This window comes from Bufo bufo, chromosome 4, assembly GCF_905171765.1.
Source record: "Bufo bufo chromosome 4, aBufBuf1.1, whole genome shotgun sequence".
Classification (NCBI taxonomy): Eukaryota; Metazoa; Chordata; class Amphibia; order Anura; family Bufonidae; genus Bufo; species Bufo bufo.
This window is the reverse complement of record NC_053392.1, coordinates 545879036-545904888: the sequence shown is the minus strand read 5'-3', so window position 1 is coordinate 545904888 and position 25853 is coordinate 545879036. Positions and strand designations below refer to the sequence as shown.

The 25853-nt window shown below is 44.1% G+C and overlaps 1 protein-coding gene across 1 annotated transcript in view; it reads right to left on the bottom strand.

The window, feature by feature from the left end:
• PCSK2 (proprotein convertase subtilisin/kexin type 2) overlaps positions 1-25853 on the bottom strand; it is a 293015-nt gene that overhangs the window by 98356 nt on the left and 168806 nt on the right. Inside the window, 3 exon segments of the mRNA XM_040430178.1 lie at positions 1240-1277; positions 7572-7680; positions 8501-8614. Of these exon segments, the coding sequence (XP_040286112.1) occupies positions 1240-1277; positions 7572-7680; positions 8501-8614 (261 nt within the window).

Sequence of the window (25853 nt, the reverse complement as noted above, 5' to 3'; positions counted from 1 at the left end):
GTGGGGAAACCTTCTGTTGTTATGTCCAAGAAGACTGGAAGCTGTAATCGCTGTCAAAGGTTCTTCAACTAAGTCCTGCGTAAAGGTTTTGATTACCTACCTCTATACAATATTTTAGTTTTTCCTTTTCAATAAATTAAAAAAGATTTCTAACATTCTGTTTTCGCTTTGTCATTAGAGGGGGCTGATTGCAGAATGATGGGGGGAAAGTTTTTTTTTCCTGCTTCCTGGCAATCGCTTGCTTGTTAGTTGAGTAGACTGCTGCTATTACATGCTGTGATCACCTCCTCAGTATGGGGAGGAGCAATCGCTAATGCCATTTTTCGTCCCCATACCGACTTATTGTTTGCCAGCAGCAGATAGCGATTAAACAGCACGATCTTCTGCCGGCAAACAATGATTTTTAAGCATGCTTAAAAATCACATTTGCCTGAACAAGCAATTTGGGTAATTGCCGGCCCTTTTAGGACTGTATTACAAAGCCAGATCGTTGCTAATGATGACAATGTTACTACAAACACTCATTAGCAATGATCTCACCGATCATCAGCAGATCAAATCTTGGGGATATCTGAGTACCTTGAGTGTCATTACAGAAGTTTACTTCAACCACATAAACAGTTATTTAATGCCTATATTCATCTTAAGTTATCTATGAATTTTATAACATTAAAATAGCCCTACTTTGTCATCCACCAACCTCAATCAAGGTCTTGTGATAACTGTTAAGGTGCCTATAAACCTTCAATAGATTGTTTCGCCAACAAATGTTCCTTCCAATGCCCTCATACATGTGCCTGCTTAGTACACCGGAAAATGAATGTACTATCATTTTTTTACTCTCATAAACTTAGATAATACAATTGAAGACATTTTGCTCTGAGTCCCATCAATTTTATGTTTCATTAGATCCCTTATTAATGCAGTGCCATATGGAGGCACCATACATGAAGTGTCATGTTCTACTATTGGAATCTTATCATTTATCTATTATAAAAATTAATTGTTTTACTATTGCCTTTTCTGTCTGCTATTTTAGATAGATCTTGTTGCTACGTAAATGTCCCCCATCTCACTTACATGCTGCCATATGTATTAAGATTATAACAATTTATTACCGCAGTTAATAAAAGATCACTAGTTCAACCCTTAACATGGTTACTGCAGTCTCTTTGATAATAAATGACGGTGTCATCTACAAAAGCCTTTAAATGTTGTAATGAACTATATTATACTCACATAATTTGAGGCAAGATCTGGGTGAAGGTAATCTATTCCTGAAAGCAAAAGACATTTATTAAACAAGTCTGAAAAAAATGCATGCATTCTACAGATAAATGAGGACAAATGTAAGAGACTAGGGAGGATTAACGAAAATGCTTTCCCCTTGACAGTTTCTGCACTCAATTTATGCATAACACAGACATTTATCAGGATAGAAATGACAAGAGGATGACATGAGTCATGCCCTCAAGACGGCAAGAAATTGGATTGTTTTAGTGGAAGTTGTAAATGGAAGGTAAATTGACAACTGAAGTAAAATCTTCGCGATTTCACTCCACTCTTGTTTATCGAACAGATATATATATATATATATATATATATATATACACTGCTCAAAAAAATAAAGGGAACACTTAAACAACACAATGTAACTCCAAGTCAATCACACTTCTGTGAAATCAAACTGTCCACTTAGGAAGCAACACTGAGTGACAATCAATTTCACATGCTGTTGTGAAAATGGGATAGACAACAGGTGGAAATTATAGGCAATTGGCAAGACACCCCCAATAAAGAAGTGGTTCTGCAGGTGGTGATCACAGACCACTTCTCAGTTCCTATGCTTCCTGGCTGATGTTTTGGTCACTTTTGAATGCTGGCGGTGCTTTCACTCTAGTGGTAGCATGAGACGGAGTCTACAACCCACACAAGTGGCTCAGGTAGTGCAGCTTATCCAGGATGGCACATCAATGCGAGCTGTGGCAAGAAGGTTTGCTGTGTCTGTCAGCGTAGTGTTCAGAGCATGGAGGCGCTACCAGGAGACAGGCCAGTACATCAGGAGACGTGGAGGAGGCCGTAGGAGGGCAACAACCCAGCAGCAGGACCGCTACCTCTGCCTTTGTGCAAGGAGGAACAGGAGGAGCACTGCCAGAGCCCTGCAAAATGACCTCCAGCAGGCCACAAATGTGCATGTGTCTGCTCAAACGGTCAGAAACAGACTCCATGAGGGTGATATGAGGGCCCGACGTCCACAGGTGGGGGTTGTGCTTACAGCCCAACACTGTGCAGGACGTTTGGCATTTGCCAGAGAACACCAAGATTGGCAAATTCGCCACTGGCGCCCTGTGCTCTTCACAGATGAAAGCAGGTTCACACTGAGCACCTGTGACAGACGTGACAGAGTCTGGAGATGCCGTGGAGAACGTTCTGCTGCCTGCAACATCCTCCAGCATGACCGGTTTGGCATTGGGTCAGTAATGGTGTGGGGTGGCATTTCTTTGGAGGGCCGCACAGCCCTCCATGTGCTCTCCAGAGGTAGCCTGACTGCCATTAGGTACCGAGATGAGATCCTCAGACCGCTTGTGAGACCATATGCTGGTGCGGTTGGCCCTGGGTTCCTCCTAATGCAAGACAATGCTAGACCTCATGTGGTTGAAGTGTGTCAGCAGTTCCTGCAAGACGAAGGCATTGATGCTATGGACTGGCCCGCCCGTTCCCCAGACCTGAATCCAATTGAGCACATCTGGGACATCATGTCTCGCTCTATCCACCAACGTCACGTTGCACCACAGACTGTCCAGGAGTTGGCAGATGCTTTAGTCCAGGTCTGGGAGGAGATCCCTCAGGAGACCGTCCGCCACCTCATCAGGAGCATGCACAGGCATTGTAGGGAGGTCATACAGGCAAGTGGAGGCCACACACACTACTGAGCCTCATTTTGACTTGTTTTAAGGACATTACATCAAAGTTGGATCAGCCTGTAGTGTGTTTTTCTACTTTAATTTTGAGTGTGACTCCAAATCCAGACCTCCATGGGTTGAAAAATTTGATTTCCATTTTTAATTTTTGTGTGATTTTGTTGTCAGCACATTCAACTATGTAAAGAACAATGTATTTCAGAAGAATATTTAATTAATTCAGATCTAGGATGTGTTATTTTTGTGTTCCCTTTATTTTTTTGAGCAGTGTATATATATAAATCTTAAAATATACTTTACAACAACAGACATTTGTGTTACACTTTTCTCACCCCAGGGACTCAAGAAAGTAGGATATTTATGGAGCATGGAGTCAGAGGCTGCCACTTAGGCGCTCATTCCTCAACATTCAGTAGGGTAAAAATTTTTTTAGCGGAATCCAATTAACCTCCCCTGTTCTTGGGTGGACACTTGAGAGTACCCAGAGGAAACCCATGCAAACATGAGGAGACCATGTACACTCCATGAAGATGTTGTCATTGGTCAGATTCAAACTCAGGACCCCAATACAGCAAGGCAAAGGGGCTAGCTACTGAGTACCCAGAAGAAACCCAAGCAAACACGAGGAGACTATGTACACTTCATGAAGATGTTGTCAATGGTCAGATTCAAACTCAGAATCCCAATGCAGCAAGGCAAAGAGGCTAACCACTATGCTTCCCCTACCTTACTAACATTGATGTTAGTCAAGCAATACATTAAAATAACCCTCTGATTCAAGAGAGAGAAAAAAATCACCTGGGGAGTGAACAGAACACTCACCTGGTGCCCACCTTCTCACGTTATCAGTTGTGTTGATCACGAATATTCGAATTGCGAATTTTATTTGCGAATATCGGCACTTCGAGAATATTTAGAATATCGCAAAATATATTCGTAATCGCGAATATTCGATATTTTTTTTAAATACCAGTTCATGCGAATTTTTATGAGAATATTCGCAATCAAGAAAATAATGCCTGGAGATCATGAATTCTCGAATATATGGTGACTATTCGCCCAAATATTCGCGAAATATCGCGAATTCGAATATTGCCCCTGCCGCTCATCACTAGTTATCAGCTGCAGATCCACCAATTCCTAGACTCATCTTCTGCCAGTACTTGGATTGGCTAGCACTTGGATTGGTGGATTGGCCAGCACAGCTCATGTGAGCAGTGATGTTCAATCCAAGGGCAGAATTAAGTGTTTCAAACTTTTGATAGATGTCTTAGCAAGTGTAATCAGACACTTGAGATCACGTCTGATGTACACAAGCCTAGAGACAGCCATCAAGAGTTAAGAGGCAGGATGGGGGCACAGCAAGCTTGCCTTAGTGTGTCAAGATCACTGTTCCCTGGAATTTAAACTGTCCATTTGAATACTGCTCACAGGGGGAATAAAGTGGTTTTGTAGCAAAGTTATCCATCATATGAACTATCCAAACACATGATTAAGGGCATGGGGACCGCTGACCAGAGCTATGAGGTTCTCAAGGTGGTTGGGAGGACACTATGGTGGTAAGAGGTTCCTTTTAATTCTATTTGTCCCTTTGATCTAAGTGTACCTTTTGGAGATAAGTGAATCAAAGCTGACAAAGTGAAATTCGTTTAGAATATCAGGAAAAATTAAATTCTCATTGAATGAGAATTTCCTCGCGCTTCATGGTAGCGAATCGTATTTTTCCTAAAATGGCGGCTACACGTGTGAGGACTGAGGACATGGGACAAGGAACTCTGGGAAGGCGGTATCATCCAGATTGACATGCCTGCATGCAGCCAATCAGCAGCCAGTCAGCCCTGTGATGCCACAGCCCTATAAATACATTGGCCATCTTACAGTCAGAAGTTTTCCAGCGTTCAGAGTGCAGGGACAGATGTGTGAAGGCGCTAGGGACAACTATTGGAAAAATGATTGTGAAAAAAAAAAGACAGAAAAAACAAATTTATAACTGCAGGGAAAGGATAGGGGGGAATAATTTCACATCATCTTAGTGCAGGGAGAGACTTCAGAAGGCGTTAGGGACATTGATAAGAAAGTGATTTACAAGTGCAGGGAACGATTATTTGAGGATCCAAATAGTCATTAGACAGCTCTGTCATTCCAGCTTTTTGTTATTGGGCTGCACGTCTTATGTTGAAAAGCCTTTAGAGGCTTATGTCTTAGTATCTTATTCAGTACTACAAGAAAAATATATACACATTTAACTTCTGTAGTTATTTCTGTTGAAAGCATATAGGGGCATATTTCAGTAACAAAGAAAAATATATACGCATTGCACTGTTGCAGATATTTCTGGTAAAAGCGTATAGGGGCGTATTACAGTAAAAAAGGAAAAAAATATATTCTCTGTGCATTTCTGTAGTTAATTCTGTGAAAGCGTATAGGGCGTATTTCAGTAAAATAAGAAAAATATATATGCATTGCACTGTTGCAGTTATTTCTGGTGAAAGTGTATTGGGGCGTATTTCAGTAAAATAAGAAAAATATATATACGCATTGCACTGTTGCAGTTATTTCTGGTGAAAGCGTATAGGGGCGTATTTCAGTAAAATAAAAAAATATATATATGCACTGCACTGTTGCAGTTATTTCTGTTGAAAGTGTATAGGGGCGTATTTCAGTAAAATAAGAAAAATATATATGCACTGCACTGTTGCAGTTATTTCTGGTGAAAGCGTATAGGGGCGTATTACAGTAAAAAAATAAAAAAAAATTCTTAGTGCATTTCTGCAGTTAATTCTGGTGAAAGCGTATAGGGGCGTGTTTCAGTCCAACAAGAAAAATATATGCTCAGTTTAATTCTACAGTTATTTCTGTTGAAAGCGTATAGGGGCGTATTACAGTAAAAAAGAAAATATGTACGCATTTCACTGGTGCACTTATTTGTGGCAAAAGCATTCAGTGGCCGATTTCAGTACAGAAAGAAAAATATATATGAACTTCACTGGTGCATTTATTTCTGCTGAAAGCGTTTACTGGCCTATTTCAATGCAAAAAGAAAAATATATTCTCAGTTCACGTCGGCGGTTATATGTGTTGAAAGCATGGCTGGGAGTCAGCAGGGTGGCAGCAGTCGGAGGTCGGGAGCCAAAAGTGCTCAGAGTAGAGCACCTGCTTCGCAGCAGCCTACCTACCCGGGAAGTAGTGGTGCAGGGATTCATGGAAGTAGTGGCGGTAGCAGTCACGGAACGGAAGTACGGGACAAAACCCCACGGAAGCACTCAGTGGTGCTTCCGTAGGGTTTCGTTCCGTGCTGCCGTCCCGCACGATTCTGCATCTCCGGATTTGCGAACCCATTCAAGTGAATGGGTCCGGATCCGTGATGCAGAATGCCCACAGAACAGTACCCGTGTATTGCGGATCCACAAATGCTGTCCACAATATGGCCATGGAATGCATATGTGCGTGTGCAAGAGGCCTAAGGCTTAAAATAGCTTCACAATGGTAAATCTCTGACTTAGTAACTTTTGGAGCAGCTTAGACATATCATGTAAACAGTGTCCACTCCCCTCATAGCTTAGCCCCCCCCCCAGCCCTGTGTATAAATGCTCAGGTATGGCACTGTTTTGGGGTCCCCCAGCCTTCTCCTGTCGGCTCAGAAGCTCTCCCCTCTCACTTGTCAACCTTCCTCCTTCCCACCCACAGACTCCACTTTCTACATGTTTCCGGGTCTGCCCGCTGAGGATCACGGGAGTTGTAGTATCCCGCAGTCACCAAGCTTCAGCTATGCCTACCTCGCGTAGGCTTTCCTTCCCTCTATACTCAGGCCCCGCCCATAACTTTGAGGCGGGAATCCTTTGAGTGACGCAGTTGGTATTTTGTGACAGAAGAGTGAGGAGGTGGGGGATGTAGTGAGGTGAAATTCGCTTGTTTTGTGGAAAATAGTTTACTATTGCTTATCAAATGGACGTGTAGGTAATTTATGAAGGAATGTTAGGGAGGCCATGTAGAAATCTCAGTATATTGCCTGGCCCTGTGCCCCCCCCCTTGACTTTGCACCCTTGGCCCCTGTCTGTGCCTCTCTGCCCCTTGTCTCTGCCCCGTTGGCCCCTGTATGCGCCCCCGGCCCTTGTCTGCGCCCCCCTGGCCTGTGCCCCCCTGGCCCCTGTCTGCGCCCCCCTGCTTACTGTTCTGCCATCTACTACTGCGTATGTTGTTGCTCTTATATATGCAGAGGGTGTGCGCTTATATGTGCCATAATAAGCTCTAGTGATAAGTCATCAATGTCCAAGATGGGCCAATCCCTTTAATTAGGTGCAAAACAGATTTATCAACAGTAACTTTTTTTAAAAGTTGCAAAAGAATGTGCAATTCTGACTCCAATAGGTAGGTGATGTTAAAAACTGGAATAACATCCTAAGCTAAAAATGTTATTTGTAAGGATGTGCCAGATTTATCAAATAAAATGCAATTTTTTATAAATTTGTTGCAAATTAAACCAATGCAGACCTCAGCAAAACTGACTTAAGAAATTACCTTCATGAAATATTGCCTTAAATAAAAGTTATGATAGAATATAATAAAACATGTAAAAATAAAGTCAATAGGTATAGCAAATTAACATGAATTCTTTAATTTTTTAGAAAGTTAATTCAGTTTGGTGCTTACCATCATCCATAATTGCTATAGTAACTCCTTTCCCTGTGTAACCCAGCTCCCAAGCTTCTGCTACATTTAAATCAAGTCCTGGTGTCCCATCAGCTTGACCTGTGTTGATCTTTAAATAAAATGACAAAATGTCGCTTGAGAACATTGGTTATTGATATTCAAAAGATATAACATAATACACTGCATCTTTCTGCAGCTTAAAGGGAATCTGTCAGCAGATTTGTACCTAGGTAACTGGCTAACCTGTTGCATGTGTGCTTGGCAGCTGAAGGCTGAAGTGCGCGCATTGCTGAGAAAAAGTTTTAATTTATGCAAATGAGCCTCTACGAGCAACAGGGTCTTTGACATCATACCTAGAGGATCTGCTCTCTGCAGCTGCTGCACCCTCTGCACTTTGATTGACAGGGCCAGATGTGATGATGTTTTCACTGCCTTGCCTTGTCAATCAAAGTGGAGAGGGCGCGTCAGATGCAGAGAGAGCAGAGCCTCTAGGTGTAATGCACGTGGGACCAACACATATGCTTTTAGCTGCCACGTGCACATGCACCAGTTCAGCCAGTTTCATACTGTAGGTACACAACTGCTGACAGATGCCTCTTAAGGCCTACTGCAGCTTACATTCACACATACTTTTTTTCATGGTGCTTTTCTGGGGTCTGTTTTGTTAAGAACTTTTCAAAGCCAAAAATGCTGCACCCAGCAAGTTCTCAGTATAACAAATTTTATGGTATTTTGTCCATAGACTATAAAAGTTATTTTTTGGGAGGGGTTGTTGTAATTTTACTTGTAAAATAAAAATCTAATCCACATTACTTATTATTAACACAAAAATATTACTTTTTAACCATCAAGTGACATGGTGACATGCAATATAAATATATATAAATATGTATAAACTCATACATGCTTCATGATCATATTATACTTACCAGATACCACTGCTTTGTAAATAAAGGGTCATTCATGTTAATATCGATGTCATTTATATCTCTATATCCTCGTTTCTTTCTGTCAAAACCTTCTTGTTGCACAACTTTTCTTACCTGAAATACGATAAATATGTGATTAACAATTTTTCATGATTATTAATGCACACTAAAACAATCAACTCCTTTGGATAGGCTATATCAAAAACATTGATCTTTGGGGGACCTACCACTGGCACATACTCTGGATCCTGAGAATGGGTGGTTTTAGTTTTTGTCTTAATGAGTCTTCATTTTCCATTCAAATGAGTCAGGTTATGATAAAACTATTGATTGCTTTAACTCAGAGGTTTACATAACTGATTTGTCTGATCAAGGAGCCGATGTAGCTCTGAAATGTGTAATTTAATGAACACATTTAAGAATATTCTTGTAGGATAGGTCTCCTTCTACACCCCTTAGAAGTGCCAAGTGTTTACTACATCTTTTTGTTCTATGGCCTATGACTAGGATTGGGGTTGTCCCTATACATTGCATTTGGAAAGTGTTCAGACCCTTTCACATTTTGTTATGTTACGGCCTTTTGCTAAAATAGCAACTACATTCCAGTTTTCCCCCATTAATCTGCACTCAATCTCACTTTATAAAAAATTACATCAGAATAAGTATTCAGACCCTTTGCTGTGACACTTGAAATTTAGCTCTGTGGGCCTCCCATTTCTCTTGATCATATTTGAGATGCTTCTGGACCTTGATTGGAGTCCACCTGTGGTAAATCCAGTTGATTGGACATGATTTGGAAATGAACACCCCTGTCTATATAGGATCTCACAGCTGACAATGCATAGCAGAACAGGAACCATGTCATGAGGAGGAAAAAACTGCCTGTAGAGTCCAGAGACATAACCGTGTGGAGGCACAGATCTGGAGAAGGGTAAAAAACAATATGCTGCACTAAAAGTTCCAAAAGCACAATGGCCTCCGTAATTCTTAAATGGAAGACATATGCGACCAGCAGGACTCTTCCTAGAGCTGGCCGCCCTTCCAAACAAAGTAATCAGGGGGAAAGGACCTTAAATGAGATGTGACAAAGAACCCAATGGTCACTTTGAATAAACTCCAAAGATCTTGGGTGCAGATGGGTAAAGCTTCCAGAAGGTCAACCATCACTGCACCACTCCACCAATCTAGGCTTTATGGCAGAGTGGCCAGAAATAAGCCTCTCCTCAGCAAAAGACACATAAAAGTTTGCAGAAAAGCATGTAACGTACTCTCAGACTGTGAGAAAGAAGAGTCTCTGGTCTGATGAAACAAAGATTGAACTTTTTGACATCAATTCTAATCAGCATGTTCGGAGGAAACCAGGCACTGCCCAATACCATCCCTACAGTGAGTGTGTATGGGGTGTTTTTAGTGGCTTGGACAGGGAAACTGGTCAGAGTTAAATTAGGTACATGGAGAAAAACATACAGCAAAGACAACACAGGAGTGGATTAGGGACAACTCTGTGAATATCCTTGAGTGGCCCAGTCAGAGCCCTGACTTGAACCCAATTGAACATCTCTGAAGATATTTGAAAATGGCTGTCCACTGACAGTCCCCATCTAACCTGTCAGAAAATGGCAGAAAATTCCCAAACTGGGTGTGCAAACCTTTTGGCATAAAACCTATGAAGACTGGAGGCTGTAATCGATACCAAAGGGTCTTAATAAATATGTCAATGCAATATTTTAGATTTTCCTTTGTAATACATTAGCAAAGATTTCAAACATTCTGTTTTCACTTTGTCATTATGGTGTATTGAGTGCAAAATCACTGGGAAAAATGTGAACTTATTTTTATGTTAGCAGAAGGCCACAACCTAACAAGATCTGAAAAAGTAAAGAGGTCTGATGACTTTCCAGAATGCACTGTAACTCCCACTCAGGAAGACCCTCAAGTATGGGAATTGGCCAGTAAACCTATCTAGTTCAAAAAAAGAATTTTTAGAGCAAAAGCCCAAGAATCCAAATTGGTGCCTAAATGTAACTTTATGAAGTGTTATAAGAACAGTGATGAAGATATAATCCCATCAGCACAACCCCTGTCCATTTGCTTTATTACGGTAAATGGAAATTATAATGGGGAGTTCAATTCACTCTGACGGACTTGAACCGTCTATGTATTACATAGACAGCCTTTCACTTTAAATCTCCCTCAGCATGGTCATCTGATTATTGCAGCAGTTACCAGATTAAAGGGTCTGTCTGTGGTAAGGCAACCGCTTTAAAGAGAAAATGATTTAGTGACTTACATGAAAAATGATTAAGGCAAGTTTCACACCAGCGTTTACCATCTCCGGCAGGCTGTTCTGGCAGGGAGCAGCCTGCCGGAGATGTCTGGATCCGGCACTGCCGAACGCTACCTGACAACCGCTTCCCCCCCCCCCACTAAATATGCTAGGCTGTGGCCGGATCTCCACCGTTCCCTATTATAGTGAATAGGGCTGGAAGGTGATGTGGTAGCTTCCGACAATGTCGGAATGCAGAGAGATCCAGTGGGCTGTTCCCTGATGGAACAACCTGCCGGATCTAAAAATGGCTGTGTAAAGCAGGCCTTAGTTATGGTTATGATATTAGATTTCAAATATTTTAACATAAATATATTAGTTCTATAAACAGCATCTACTTTGGGCCAGCTTGATAAACAGTCCATAATTGATTAACAAGAGTGTATAAATAATTGTTAGAGCCATCAAAGCAACTCAGGTAGAATTGCCTTTCATGTTGTAGACTGCAGTCGGAGCTGATATTTATTGCGAGACTATTATTAGACTATGCTGCTAGGTTGTCATTTGATGATGGACATGTATTCTCCACACAGAAGAAACCAAAAGTATTATAACAAATCACTGCCTCGTGTGTGACATCACCTCCCAGGATCACAGCTGCTGTGTGGCAGGCAATCACTAAACATACCAAGAAAAGCAATGATATATTAGCCCAAGGAAAAAAAATCTTATGAGCTCTCTCAGCTTCTTTTCTATTACCTTAAAAACATGGGTAGTTATATGTTTTATATGACAATGGTTCAGTTATATATACAATGCTCAAATGTAACCATTGTGGAAATAACAAACACATGTAAATATGGAAATAAAAAAGGTTCCTCTTACAGTGAAACGTTCAGAGCAACCAGTTAAAAGGGTTTTCTGGACTATGCTCAGGATAGGTGATCAATATCAGTTCGGTAAAGGTCCTACTCCTGGCACCCCGTCCGATTAGCTGTTTGAAGGGGCTATGGCACTTGTGCAAGCACTGTGTACTCTTCAATGTTTACCTGCATGCCGTCTACTTTTGCGGTGTAGTGTAATTACAGCTGTTCATCCCATTGAATTGAATGAATAGCTGTCTATAGTGTAGACCAGGGGCGTCGCTAGGTCAAAACATTTGGGGCTTGAGCCCCGGATGTTTGTCCAGTGCCCCGAATGTTATGCTGGCCTGGTAGCATTTTATTTTAAATTTGGCTATTACTTGTTCCGCTACTTGCGGGCTCCGCGGTCATGAGTTCAGTCACTTAGGTGCGCAATCCCGTCCTGCGGCGCATGATCCCGTGAGACCCCCGCTGTAGGTCACTGGTCTCACGGGATCACACGCAGCAGGACCGGATTGCGCACCGAAGTGACTGAACTCAGGCCCATGAAACCTGCAAGTAGCGGATCAGCAGAACAAGTACAAGGGGGATGGGGGATGATCTGTGCGGTTGCCCAGATGACTAGGCCCTTCACAGTAGTTATTAACCCCTTTCAGCAGTCCTCCATTCACTGAAGGGGGGACTGCTGAAAGGGGTTAATAACTACTGTGAAGGGCCTCCCCCCCCAGTGGTGATGGCTTCACGGGGTGGGTGCATGGGTTCCCAGGGGCGTGGTACATGCCCCGGATGTTTTCAGACCCTAGCAAAGCCCCTGGTGTAGACGGTGTACAGGAAAACATTGAACTTGCATGAGTGCTGTGGCCCTTTCAAACTGTTGATCTGCAGCTTTTCCGGGAATTGAACCCCTGTCGATCTAATACTGATTACTAGTGTTGGTCAAGCACCAAAGTGCTTGTGTCCTCTGGTACTCGAGTAGAACACTTCCCGATGCTCGGGTGCTCTGTAGAGCACCCGAGCACAATGGAAGTAAATGGGAGAACCCGAGCATTAAGCCAGGAACCCCCTGCTCTGAAGAGGGGAGGGTGTCGGGACTCTAGTTCGGCTTAGGAGTCCCTGCTCTGACTCGATTTATAGCTATGTCCATATATGGAGTCAGTGCTTGGGGACACCCAGTGTATATAAATCTAATTTATCCTCTATTACTGAAATGTTTCTGGAGGGATTCGAACTCCCAACCTTCTACATTACAGCCAAGAATGTTAACCACTACACTATAGAGCTGCATGGCCAGTATGAGACTTCTGCTGTATAGGAATACTTACTAGTAGTAAGTATAACTATACTATACTATACCACATAAAAGGTCAAAATGAGAATGCTCGGACTGGGAGAAAACGTCTGTATGTGGGTAAGTAACTGGCTCAATGATAGAAAACAGAGGGTGGTTATTAATGGTACACACTCAGATTGGGTCACTCTCACTAGTGGGGTACCTCAGGGGTCAGTATTGGGCCCTATTCTCTTCAATATATTTATTACTGATCTTGTAGAAGGCTTGCAAAGTAAAGTATCAATTTTCGCAGATGACACTAAACTGTGTAAAGTAATTAACACTGAAGAGGACAGTATACTACTACAGAGAGATCTGGATAGATTGGAGGCTTGGGCAGATAAGTGGCAGATGAGGTTTAACACTGACAAATGTAAAGTTATGCACATGAGAAGGAATAATTCAAATCACCCGTACATCACCCGTACATGGTAAAACACTCGGTAACACTAACATGGAAAAGGATCTAGGAATTTTAATAAACAGCAAACTAAGCTGCAAAAACCAGTGTCAGGCAGTTGCTGCCAAGGCCAATAAGATAATGGGTTGCATCAAAAGGGGCATAGATGCCCGTGATGAGAACATAGTCCTACCACTTTACAAATCGCTAGTCAGACCACACATGGAGTACTGTGTACAGTTCTGGGCTCCTGTGAACAAGGCAGACATAGCAGAGCTGGAGAGGGTTCAGAGGAGGGCAACTAAAGTAATAACTGGAATGGAGCAACTACAGTACCCTGAAAGATTATCAAAATTACGGTTATTCACTTTAGAAAAAAGACGACTGAGGGGAGATCTAATTACTATGTATAAATATATCAGGGGTCAGTACAGAGATCTATCCCATCATCTATTTATCCCCAGGACTGTGACTGTGACGAGGGGACATCCTCTGCGTCTGGAGGAAAGAAGCTTTGTACACAAACATAGAAAAGGATTCTTTATGGTAAGAACACTGAGACTATGGAACTCTCTGCCTGAGGAGGTGGTGATGGTGAGTACAATAAAGGAAATCCAGAGGGGCCTGGATGTATTTCTGGAGTGTAATAATATTACAGGCTATAGCTACTAGAGAGGGGTCGTTGATCCAGGGAGTTAGTCTGATTGCCTGATTGGAGTCGGGAAGGAATTTTTTATTCCCCTAAAGTGAGGAAAATTGGCTTCTACCTCACAGGTTTTTTTTTTGCCTTCCTCTGGATCAACTTGCAGGATAACAGGCCGAACTGGATGGACAAATGTCTTTTTTCGGCCTTATGTACTATGTTACTATGTACTATGTTACTATGTACTATGTTACTATACAGCAGAAGTCTCATATTTTCATTTATTTTCTGTAACTGCCCATGCAGCTCTATAGTGTAATGGTTAAAGGGAGTCTGTCACCACATTTGAGCCTATTAGACAGATCCAACAGCGTTATATGTGCCACCCAGAAGTTTAAAACGGAACCTTTGTTGCATATACCGGCGTCTTGTTTCTGCCAAAAATGAACTTTGTAGGTTCTGTAAATGCGCCCTCTCAAGTGCCCAGGGCGGCGTCTCAATCTTCCGAGCTCAAGACCGGACCTCCCCAACGGCTCATAACCCCGCCCTCCGTGTGCCTCTGCTCGCCCGTTTACGCTCCTCCTCTCTCCTGCGGCGCAGTGGAAAAGGAGAGAGGAGGAGCGTAAACGGGCGGGCAGAGGCACACGGAGGGCAGGGTTATGAGCCGTTGGGGAGGTCCGGTCTTGGGCTCGGAAGATTGAGACGCCGCCCTGGGCACTTGAGAGGGCGCATTTACAGAACCTGCAAAGTTCATTTTTGGCTGAAACAAGACTCCGGTATATGCAACAAAGGTACCGTTTTAAACTTCTGGGTGGCACATATAACGCTATTGGATCTGTCTAATAGGCTCAAATGTGGTGACAGACTCCCTTTAACATTCTTTGCTGTAATGTAGAAGGTTGGGAGTTCGAATCCCGGCAGCAACTTTTCAGAAATAGAGGCTAAATTAGATTTAAATACACTGACTCGGGCACACAAGATATTCGGCAGTGCCAGACTATAGAGGCCCACACTCCTTTGAAAGTGGCAATGGCAACATGTTGTTGTTGTCAATTTGTTCATACATTTATAGGAGAAATAGCAAGAATAACACAATGTTCAGTTCTATGAGAAGATGGTCCAGATTTTTTAATGCTATTTCATGCTGTCTTCCTGCTGCAAGTTGTGATTACTGATACCTACTCCCCAATTATCTGAACAGTGATGTCAATTTTTCATATTTAATACTTTTTTTTAATAAGCATATACATATATAATGGCAAGGTTACACCATCTCTCAAAGGGGTACCTGCCCACTGTGCAGATTTGTGTGCAGAAAATCTGCAGGAAAACAACATGAAAAATGTGATAAAAATGCTACATAAATCTGTACTTATCTGCATTTATTGCAGTTTTTGGTTCTGTTTTTGGTGTGAATATTCTGTGTATTTATACAACCTCATTAATTCCTATGGTGAAACCACAATACATCAGCCACGGAGCCCCACAAAGAATTGACATGCTGCAGATTTTCTAAGCTGCACAGCAGGTCAATTTCTAAGCATAAGAAAAACTAACTTAAATAAGATTTGGAAAATCTTTTATCTATTCCACTGCAGATTTTTGAGCAGAAAAGAATGATCCATACCATGATACCCTTAAGATCATTTTACACATACCGATGTTTCAGGCAATTATCGAAAACAAACCAAATGTTCCCAATAATTGCCTGATCGTCACCAGAGATTAACATGCATCAATTGCATCAGCTGTATGGGGATGAGCTTGTCCCCATAGAAAATCATTGTTTCTGGGCAGCAGATCCCCTTTTCACAGCACTGTCTGATGCACAGAAATGATGATTTTAGGTGCAGGCTAAAAGACCAGGATCACCTGATCACCTCTGCGTATTGGCGTCTTCATTGGTTGATCGCCGCCACCTTTTCCACAGGATAATTATCAGGACCTTTAGACTTCAGTTTAATGTTGTGGTCACCTAGTTAGGGGTGCAGTATATCCTTTTATCTACTCAGTGACTTAGACAGAGGCATCATTTGAAGCTTATGGGTCCTAAATAAAAAATGTAACAAGGTCCCTAATACTGGTGTCCAGGGGTGGACACAGGCAGCTGAGGGCCTCTGTGCAAAAACAGCACATGTGCCACTTGCCTGTAATTGTTCATCAAAAAGCATCCTTTTATGTATTTCTAACAATTCACCAGTAATTAAGAACCATTAAATTAATTCATCAGGTCTTTACATGGAATTTAATATATAGCAAAAATCATCTTGCATCAGGCCTCCAACCTACTGGGCCACTGTGCAGCAAAACAAGTTGCAGATATGGTATGTCCATCCCTGCTGATATTGTCTCATATGGCAGAGGGACCTTTGGACACCCTGGGTGAGAATGCTACCTCTGCACCCTCTTTAGCTACATCTTTGGATATAGGCACTTACAGTACCTCCATCATATTTTCATTAGTTTCATACACGACAGAACATTTCCCAATAAAGAAGGTTGTGATATAAAAAAATTTGGCTGCTGGGCGAAGACAAGAAATAAAAATATTTCATAAAGTAGATGTGTGCTTCACAAAAGGATAGGATATTGTATATCTACAGGTTACTAGTAACTGTCAGAATGATAGAAGGAACCTGGAGATTTTCTTTAAAACAAGTTCATAAAACATTTTTTTCAGGATTGGAAAAAAATACTGTAGCTGAAACAGTGCAGCTCATGTCCATAGGTTTTATCTGGTATCGCGGCTCATACCTATTCGCAAAGAGGATGTGTAGTAATTAGACATGAGCTAATTTTTCAGAAAAATTTGCTTCAATCCAAATTTATTCACTGCGAATCTCGTTAAAAAACAGCTATTTCCGGGCTGCAGAGAGCCTTTATAGGAGTGTAGAACACTGTGCCTTGCAGTAACATGCATAGGGAGTCTGCTGTGGTACTGAAACAATACTGTGAGTCAGTATGACAAGCACATGACAGGTGTCGCTCTCAGAATCACTGCATACTTCACTTATTTGGGCAGTCATGGGGCCAAAACTGACCAAATAACTCAAGTATCAACTCAGCCTTACAGGTCAATCTTAGCGTCAACAAGAAGCGCACTTCTTTTACACCGTCGTCAGCTGATTACACATAGATGTCTACAGAACCTGTTCTATTAAACGCTTATACACCATTGCACCATTTTGCTAGTCCTCTCCACCACAGGAATGAGAGATGAGAAGTTCTCTTTGTAGGGGGGGTTGAGAAGGGTGAGCAACCAATAATTGGTGTTGGCCAAAATGCGTACAACGCGAGGGTCACTGGTAAGGCGGCATAATATAAAGTCAGCCATTGCATTAATGCAATTCCTTTTAATTTGCATTACTGAAATAAATGGACTTTTGCACGATATTCAAATTTTGTGGGTTTCACCTGTATATATTTTTCTTGTAGCACTGAAATACGCCCCTATACGCTTTCACCAGAAATAACTGCAACAGTGCAGTGCGTATATATTTTCCTTTTTTTACTGTAATACATCCCTATACGCTTTCAAAAGAAATAACTGCAGAAGTGAAATGCGTATATATTTTTCTTGTAGTACTGAATAAGATACAAAGATATAAGCCACTAAAGGCTTTTTAACATAGCACTTGCAGCCCACTAACAAATAGCTGGAATGACAGAGCTGTCTAATGGCTATTTGGATCCCTCAAATAATCTTTCCCTGCACTTGTAAATCGCTTTCCTATCAATGTCCCTAGCGCCTTCTGACGTCTCTCCCTGCACTAAGATGCTGTGTAATGATTCCTCCCTATTCTTTCCCGGCACATATAAATAGTTTTTTCTGACTATTTTTTTCCACAATTAGGTTTTTCCAATTGCTGTCCCTAGCGCCTTCACACATTTTTCCCCTGCACTCTGAATACTGGTAAAAGGCAGAATCTAAAATGGCTGCCATATTTATAGGGCTGTGACATCACAGGGCTGGCTGCAGGCATGCAGGCATGTCAATCTGGGTGATCCCGCCTTCCCAGAGTTCCTTGCCCCATGTTCTCAGTCCTCACACATGTAGCCACCATTTTAGGAAAATTGCGATTCGTTACCACTAGGGATGAGCGAACCCGAACTGTATAGTTCGGGTTCGTACCGAATTTTGGGGTGTCCGTGACACGGACCCGAACCCGAACATTTTCGCAAAAGTCCGGGTTCGGGTTCGGTGTTCGGCGCTTTCTTGGCGCTTTTTGAAAGGCTGCAAAGCAGCCAATCAACAAGCGTCATACTACTTGGCCCAAGAGGCCATCACAGCCATGCCTACTATTGGCATGGCTGTGATTGGCCAGTGCACCATGTGACCCAGCCTCTATTTAAGCTGGAGTCACGTAGCGCCGCACGTCACTCTGCTATGATCAGTATAGGGAGAGGTTGCAGCTGCGACGTTAGGGCGAGATTAGGCAGATTAACTCCTCCAAAAGACTTCATTCTGTGATCGATCTGCAGCTGTGGATCATTGAAGTGCTATTATTGACTTGCTCACTTTTTTGAGGCTGCCCAGAGCGTTTTTAGATCACTTTTTTTCTGGGGTGATCGGCGGCCATTTTGTGACTTGTGGTGCGCCAGCACGAGCTATCACCAAGTGTATTTAACCATCGATAGTGTGGTTATTTTGTGCTATATCCTACATCAGCTGCAGGCTGAGCCTGTGTCACCGAAGTGCATTTAACCATCAACAGTCTGGTTATTTTTTGGCCATATACTACATTAGCTGCAGGCTGAGCCTGTGTCAAAGAAGTGCATTTAACCATCAACAGTCTGGTTATTTTTTGGCCGTATACTACATCTGGTGCAGGCTGAGCCTGTGTCACCCAAGTGCATTTAACCATCAACAGTGTGGTTATTTTTTGGCCATATATTACATCAGGGGCAAGTTGAGCCTGTCACCCAGCGCCTAAAAAATAGACCTGACATTTCTATTCAACCAAATCTGCACAGTTTTAGCTGGTCAAGTTATTTGTAGTGACCGTAAAAGCAGACTTTTTGTTCTGGGTTGAAAAAGCATTCCCAAATTTGCCATTCTGAAAATAACTAGTTTGTGGTATTTGAGGCCTACTTGAAATCTATCCCAAAAAGAAAATCTTACATTGAAGGTATTGATAGTGTGATTCAGAAAAACCTAAGACACACGCTAGCGTGCTGATAGAAGTGTCATTCTGTGATTAAACCTATAACTGTCACACAGCGCAAAAAAAAACAGGTCTCACATCTCTATTCAACCAAATCTGCACAGTTTTAGCTGGTCAAGTTATTTGTAGTGACCGTAAAAGCAGACTTTTTGTTCTGGGTTGAAAAAGCATTCCCAAATTTGCCATTCTGAAAATAACTAGTTTGTGGTATTTGAGGCCTACTTGAAATCTATCCCAAAAAGAAAATCTTACATTGAAGGTATTGATAGTGTGATTCAGAAAAACCTAAGACACACGCTAGCGTGCTGATAGAAGTGTCATTTTGTGATTAAACCTATAACTGTCACACAGCGCAAAAAAAAAAACAGGTCTCACATCTCTATTCAACCAAATCTGCACAGTTTTAGCTGGTCAAGTTATTTGTAGTGACCACAAAAGCAGACTTTTTGTTCTGGGTTGAAAAAGCATTCCCAAATTTGCCATTCTCAAAATTACTAGTTTGTGGTATTTGAGGCCTACTTGAAATCTATCCCAAAAAGAAAATCTTACATTGAAGGTATTGATAGTGTGATTCAGAAAAACCTAAGACACACGCTAGCGTGCTGATAGAAGTGTCATTCTGTGATTAAACCTATAACTGTCACACAGCGCAAAAAAAAACAGGTCTCACATCTCTATTCAACCAAATCTGCACAGTTTTAGCTGGTCAAGTTATTTGTAGTGACCGTAAAAGCAGACTTTTTGTTCTGGGTTGAAAAAGCATTCCCAAATTTGCCATTCTGAAAATAACTAGTTTGTGGTATTTGAGGCCTACTTGAAATCTATCCCAAAAAGAAAATCTTACATTGAAGGTATTGATAGTGTGATTCAGAAAAACCTAAGACACACGCTAGCGTGCTGATAGAAGTGTCATTCTGTGATTAAACCTATAACTGTCACACAGCGCAAAAAAAAAACAGGTCTCACATCTCTATTCAACCAAATCTGCACAGTTTTAGCTGGTCAAGTTATTTGTAGTGACCGTAAAAGCAGACTTTTTGTTCTGGGTTGAAAAAGCATTCCCAAATTTGCCATTCTGAAAATAACTAGTTTGTGGTATTTGAGGCCTACTTGAAATCTATCCCAAAAAGAAAATCTTACATTGAAGGTATTAATAGTGTAATTCAGAAAAACCTAAGACACACGCTAGCGTGCTGATAGAATTGTCATTCTGTGATTAAACCTATAACTGTCGCACAGCGCAAAAAAAAACAGGTCTCACATCTCTATTCAACCAAATCTGCACAGTTATAGCTGGTCAAGTTATTTGTAGTGACCGTAAAAGCAGACTTTTTGTTCTGGGTTGAAAAAGCATTCCCAAATTTGCCATTCTCAAAATTGTTGTGGACGGGAACAATGAGGAAAACATCTAATAAGGGACGCGGACGTGGACATGGTCGTGGTGGTGTTAGTGTACCCTCTGGTGCTGGGAGAGGACATGGCCGTTCTGCCACAGCCACACGTCCTAGTGAACCAACTACCTCAGGTCCCAGTAGCCAGCAGAATTTACAGCGATATTTGGTGGGGCCCAATGCCGTTCTAAGGATGGTAAGGCCTGAGCAGGTGCAGGCATTAGTCAATTGGGTGGCCGACAGTGGATCCAGCACGTTCACATTATCTCCCACCCAGTCTTCTGCAGAAAGCGCACAGATGGCGCATGAAAACCAAGCCCATTGGTCTGTCACATCACCCCCATGCATATCAGGGAAACTGTCTGAGCCTCAAGTTATGCAGCAGTCTCTTATGCTGTTTGAAGACTCTGCTGCCAGGGTTTCCCAAGGGCATCCACCTAGCCCTTCCCCAGGGGTGGAAGAGATAGAATGCACTAACGCACAACCACTTATTTTTCCTGATGATGAGAACATGGGAATACCATCTCAGCACGTCTCTGATGATGACGAAACACAGGTGCCAACTGCTGCGTCTTTCTGCAGTGTGCAGACTGAACAGGAGGTCAGGGGTCAAGACTGGGTGGAAGACGATGCAGGGGACGATGAGGTCCTAGACCCCACATGGAATGAAGGTCGTGCCATTGACTTTCACAGTTCGGAGGAAGAGGCAGTGGTGAGACCGAGCCAACAGCGTAGCAAAAGAGGGAGCAGTGGGCAAAATCAGAACACCCGCCGCCAAGAGACTTCGCCTGCTACTGACCGCCGCCATCTGGGACCGAGCACCCCAAAGGCAGCTTCAAGGAGTTCCCTGGCATGGCACTTCTTCAAACAATGTGCTGACGACAAGACCCGAGTGGTTTGCACGCTGTGCCATCAGAGCCTGAAGCGAGGCATTAACGTTCTGAACCTTAGCACAACCTGCTTGACCAGGCACCTGCATGCAAAGCATGAACTGCAGTGGAGTAAACACCTTAAAAACAAGGAAGTCACTCAGGCTTCCCCTGCTGCCCCTTCTGCTGCTGCCGCCTCGGCCTCTTCTGCTGCTGCCTTGGCCTCTTCTGCTGCTGCTGCCGCCACCTCGGCCTCTTCCTCTGCCTCTGGAGGAACGTTGGCACCTGCCGCCCAGCAAACATGGGATGTACCACCAACACCACCACCTGCGTCACCAAGCATCTCAACCATGTCACACGGCAGCGTTCAGCTCTCCATCTCACAAACATTTGAGAGAAAGCGTAAATTCCCAGCTAGCCACCCTCGATCCCTGGCACTGAATGCCAGCATTTCTAAACTACTGGCCTATGAAATGCTGTCATTTAGGCTGGTGGACACACACAGCTTCAAACAGCTCATGTCACTTGCTGTCCCACAGTATGTTGTTCCCAGCCGCCACTACTTCTCCAAGAGAGCCGTGCCTTCCCTGCACAACCAAGTGTCCGATAAAATCAAGTGTGCACTGCGCAACGCCATCTGTGGCAAGGTCCACCCAACCACAGATACGTGGACCAGTAAGCACGGCCAGGGACGCTATATCTCCCTAACTGCACACTGGGTAAATGTAGTGGCGGCTGGGCCCCAGGCGGAGAGCTGTTTGGCGCACGTCCTTCCGCCGCCAAGGATCGCAGGGCAACATTCTTTGCCTCCTGTCTCCTCCTCCTCCTACTCAGCTTCCTCCTCCTCTTCTTCCACCTGCTCATCCAGTCAGCCACACACCTTCACCACCAACTTCAGCACAGCCCGGGGTAAACGTCAGCAGGCCATTCTGAAACTCATATGTTTGGGGGACAGGCCCCACACCGCACAGGAGTTGTGGCGGGGTATAGAACAACAGACCGATGAGTGGTTGCTGCCGGTGAGCCTCAAGCCCGGCCTGGTGGTGTGCGATAATGGGCGAAATCTCGTTGCAGCTCTGGGACTAGCCGGTTTGACGCACATCCCTTGCCTGGCGCATGTGCTGAATTTGGTGGTGCAGAAGTTCATTCGCAACTACCCCGACATGTCAGAGCTGCTGCATAAAGTGCGGGCCGTCTGTTCGCGCTTCCGGCCTTCACACCCTGCCGCTGCTCGCCTGTCTGCGCTACAGCGTAACTTCGGCCTTCCCGCTCACCGCCTCATATGCGACGTACCCACCAGGTGGAACTCCACCTTGCATATGCTGGACAGACTGTGCGAGCAGCAGCAGGCCATAGTGGAGTTTCAGCTGCAGCACGCACGGGTCAGTCGCACTGCGGATCAGACCCACTTCACCACCAATGACTGGGCCTCCATGCGAGACCTGTGTGCCCTGTTGCGCTGTTTCGAGTGCTCCACCAACATGGCCAGTGGCGATGACGCCGTTATCAGCGTTACAATACCACTTCTATGTCTCCTTGAGAAAACACTTAGGGCGATGATGGAAGAGGAGGTGGCCCAGGAGGAAGAGGAGGAAGAGGGGTCATTTTTAGCACTTTCAGGCCAGTCTCTTCAAAGTGACTCAGAGGGAGGTTTTTTGCAACACCAGAGGCCAGGTATAAATGTGGCCAGACAGGGCCCACTACTGGAGGACGAGGAGGACGAGGATGAGGAGGAGGTGGAGGAGGATGAGGATGAAGCATGTTCACAGCGGGGTGGCACCCAAAGCAGCTCGGGCCCATCACTGGTGCATGGCTGGGGGGAAACACAGGACGATGACGATACGCCTCCCACAGAGGACAGCTTGTCCTTACCTCTGGGCAGCCTGGCACACATGAGCGACTACATGCTGCAGTGCCTGCGCAACGACAGCAGAGTTGCCCACATTTTAACGTGTGCGGACTACTGGGTTGCCACCTTGCTGGATCCCCGGTACAAAGACAATGTGCCCACCTTACTTCCTACACTGGAGCGTGATAGGAAGATGCGCGAGTACAAACGCACGCTGGTAGACGCGCTACTGAGAGCATTCCCAAATGTCACAGGGGAACAAGTGGAAGCCCAAGGCGAAGGCAGAGGAGGAGCAAGAGGTCGCCAACGCAGCTGTGTCACGGCCAGCTCCTCTGAGGGCAGGGTTAGCATGGCAGAGATGTGGAAAAGTTTTGTCACCACGCCACAGCTAAGTGCACCACCACCTGATACGGAACGTGTTAGCAGGAGGCAACATTTCACTAACATGGTGGAACAGTACCTGTGCACACCCCTCCACGTACTGACTGATGGTTCGGCCCCATTCAACTTCTGGGTCTCCAAATTGTCCACGTGGCCAGAGCTAGCCTTTTATGCCTTGGAGGTGCTGGCCTGCCCGGCGGCCAGCGTTTTGTCTGAACGTGTATTCAGCACGGCAGGGGGCGTCATTACAGACAAACGCAGCCGCCTGTCTACAGCCAATGTGGACAAGCTGACGTTCATAAAAATGAACCAGGCATGGATCCCACAGGACCTGTCCATCCCTTGTGCAGATTAGATATTAACTACCTCCCCTTAACAATATATTATTCAACTCCAGGGCACTTCCTCATTCAATACTATTTTTAATTTCATTTTACCATTATATTGCGGGGCAACCCAAAGTTGAATGAACCTCTCCTCTGTCTGGGTGCCGGGGCCTAAATGTGTGACAGTGGCCTGTTCCAGTGGTGGGTGACGTGAAGCCTGATTCTCTGCTATGACATGAAGACAGATTCTGTGCTGACATCAGGCCAGATTCTCTGTTACGGGACCTCTCTCCTCTGCCTGGGTGCCTGGGCCTAAATGTGTGACAGTGGCCTGTTCCAGTGGTGGGTGACGTGAAGCCTGATTCTCTGCTATGACATGAAGACAGATTCTGTGCTGACATGAAGCCAGATTCTCTGTTACGCGACCTCTCTCCTCTGCCTGGGTGCCTGGGCCTAAATATGTGACAGTGGCCTGTTCCAGTGGTGGGTGACGTGAAGCCTGATTCTCTGCTATGACATGAAGACAGATTCTGTGCTGACATCAGGCCAGATTCTCTGTTACGGGACCTCTCTCCTCTGCCTGGGTGCCTGGGCCTAAATGTGTGACAGTGGCCTGTTCCAGTGGTGGGTGACGTGAAGCCTGATTCTCTGCTATGACATGAAGACAGATTCTGCGCTGACATCAGGCCAGATTCTCTGTTACGGGACCTCTCTCCTCTGCCTGCGTACCTGGGCCTAAATGTGTGACAGTGGCCTGTTCCAGTGGTGGGTGACGTGAAGCCTGATTCTCTGCTATGACATGAATACAGATTCTGCGCTGACATAAGGCCAGATTCTCTGTTATGGGACCGCTCTCCTCTGTCTGGGTGCCGGGGCCTAAATGTGTGACAGTGGCCTGTTCCAGTGGTGGGTGACGTGAAGCCTGATTCTCTGATATGACACGAAGACAGATTCTGCGCTGACATAAGGCCAGAGTCTCTGTTACGGGACCTCTCTCCTCTGCCTGGGTACCTGGGCCTAAATGTGTGACAGTGGCCTGTTCCAGTGGTGGGTGACGTGAAGCCTGATTCTCTGCTATGACATGAATACAGATTCTGCGCTGACATAAGGCCAGATTCTCTGTTACGGGACCGCTCTCCTCTGTCTGGGTGCCGGGGCCTAAATGTGTGACAGTGGCCTGTTCCAGTGGTGGGTGACGTGAAGCCTGATTCTCTGCTATGACATGAAGACAGATTCTGTGCTGACATGAAGCCAAATTCTCTGCTATGGCATGAAGAGACTGATTCTGTGCTGACATAAGGCCAGATTCTTTGCTATGGCATGAAGAGACTGATTCTCTGCTGACGTGAAACCAGATTCTATGCTATGGGACCTCTGTCCAATTGATATTGGGTCATTTTTATTTTTTTTTATTTTTTTTTAAATTCATTTCCCTATCCACATTTGTTTGCAGGGGATTTACCTACATGTTGCTGCCTTTTGCAGCCCTCTAGCTCTTTCCTGGGCTGTTTTACAGCCTTTTTAGTGCCGAAAAGTTCGGGTCCCCATTGACTTCAATGGGGTTCGGGACGAAGTTCGGATCGGGTTCGGATCCCGAACCCGAACATTTCCGGGAAGTTCGGCCGAACTTCTCGAACCCGAACATCCAGGTGTTCGCTCAACTCTAGTTATCACGAAGCGTGAGGAAATTCGATTCGCTCATCTCTAGTAGTAATACCAGAAAGCCTAGGGGCCATACAGAAAGTACATTTTAGTATATAAAAGGACATTGGGTGAGCATACATGCAGGTAAGTGTTACTAGGACTCACCCAAGACAATTATTCTGATGGCCCATCCTCTTCAATGACTAAGTGTAACCTCTGTTGCTAT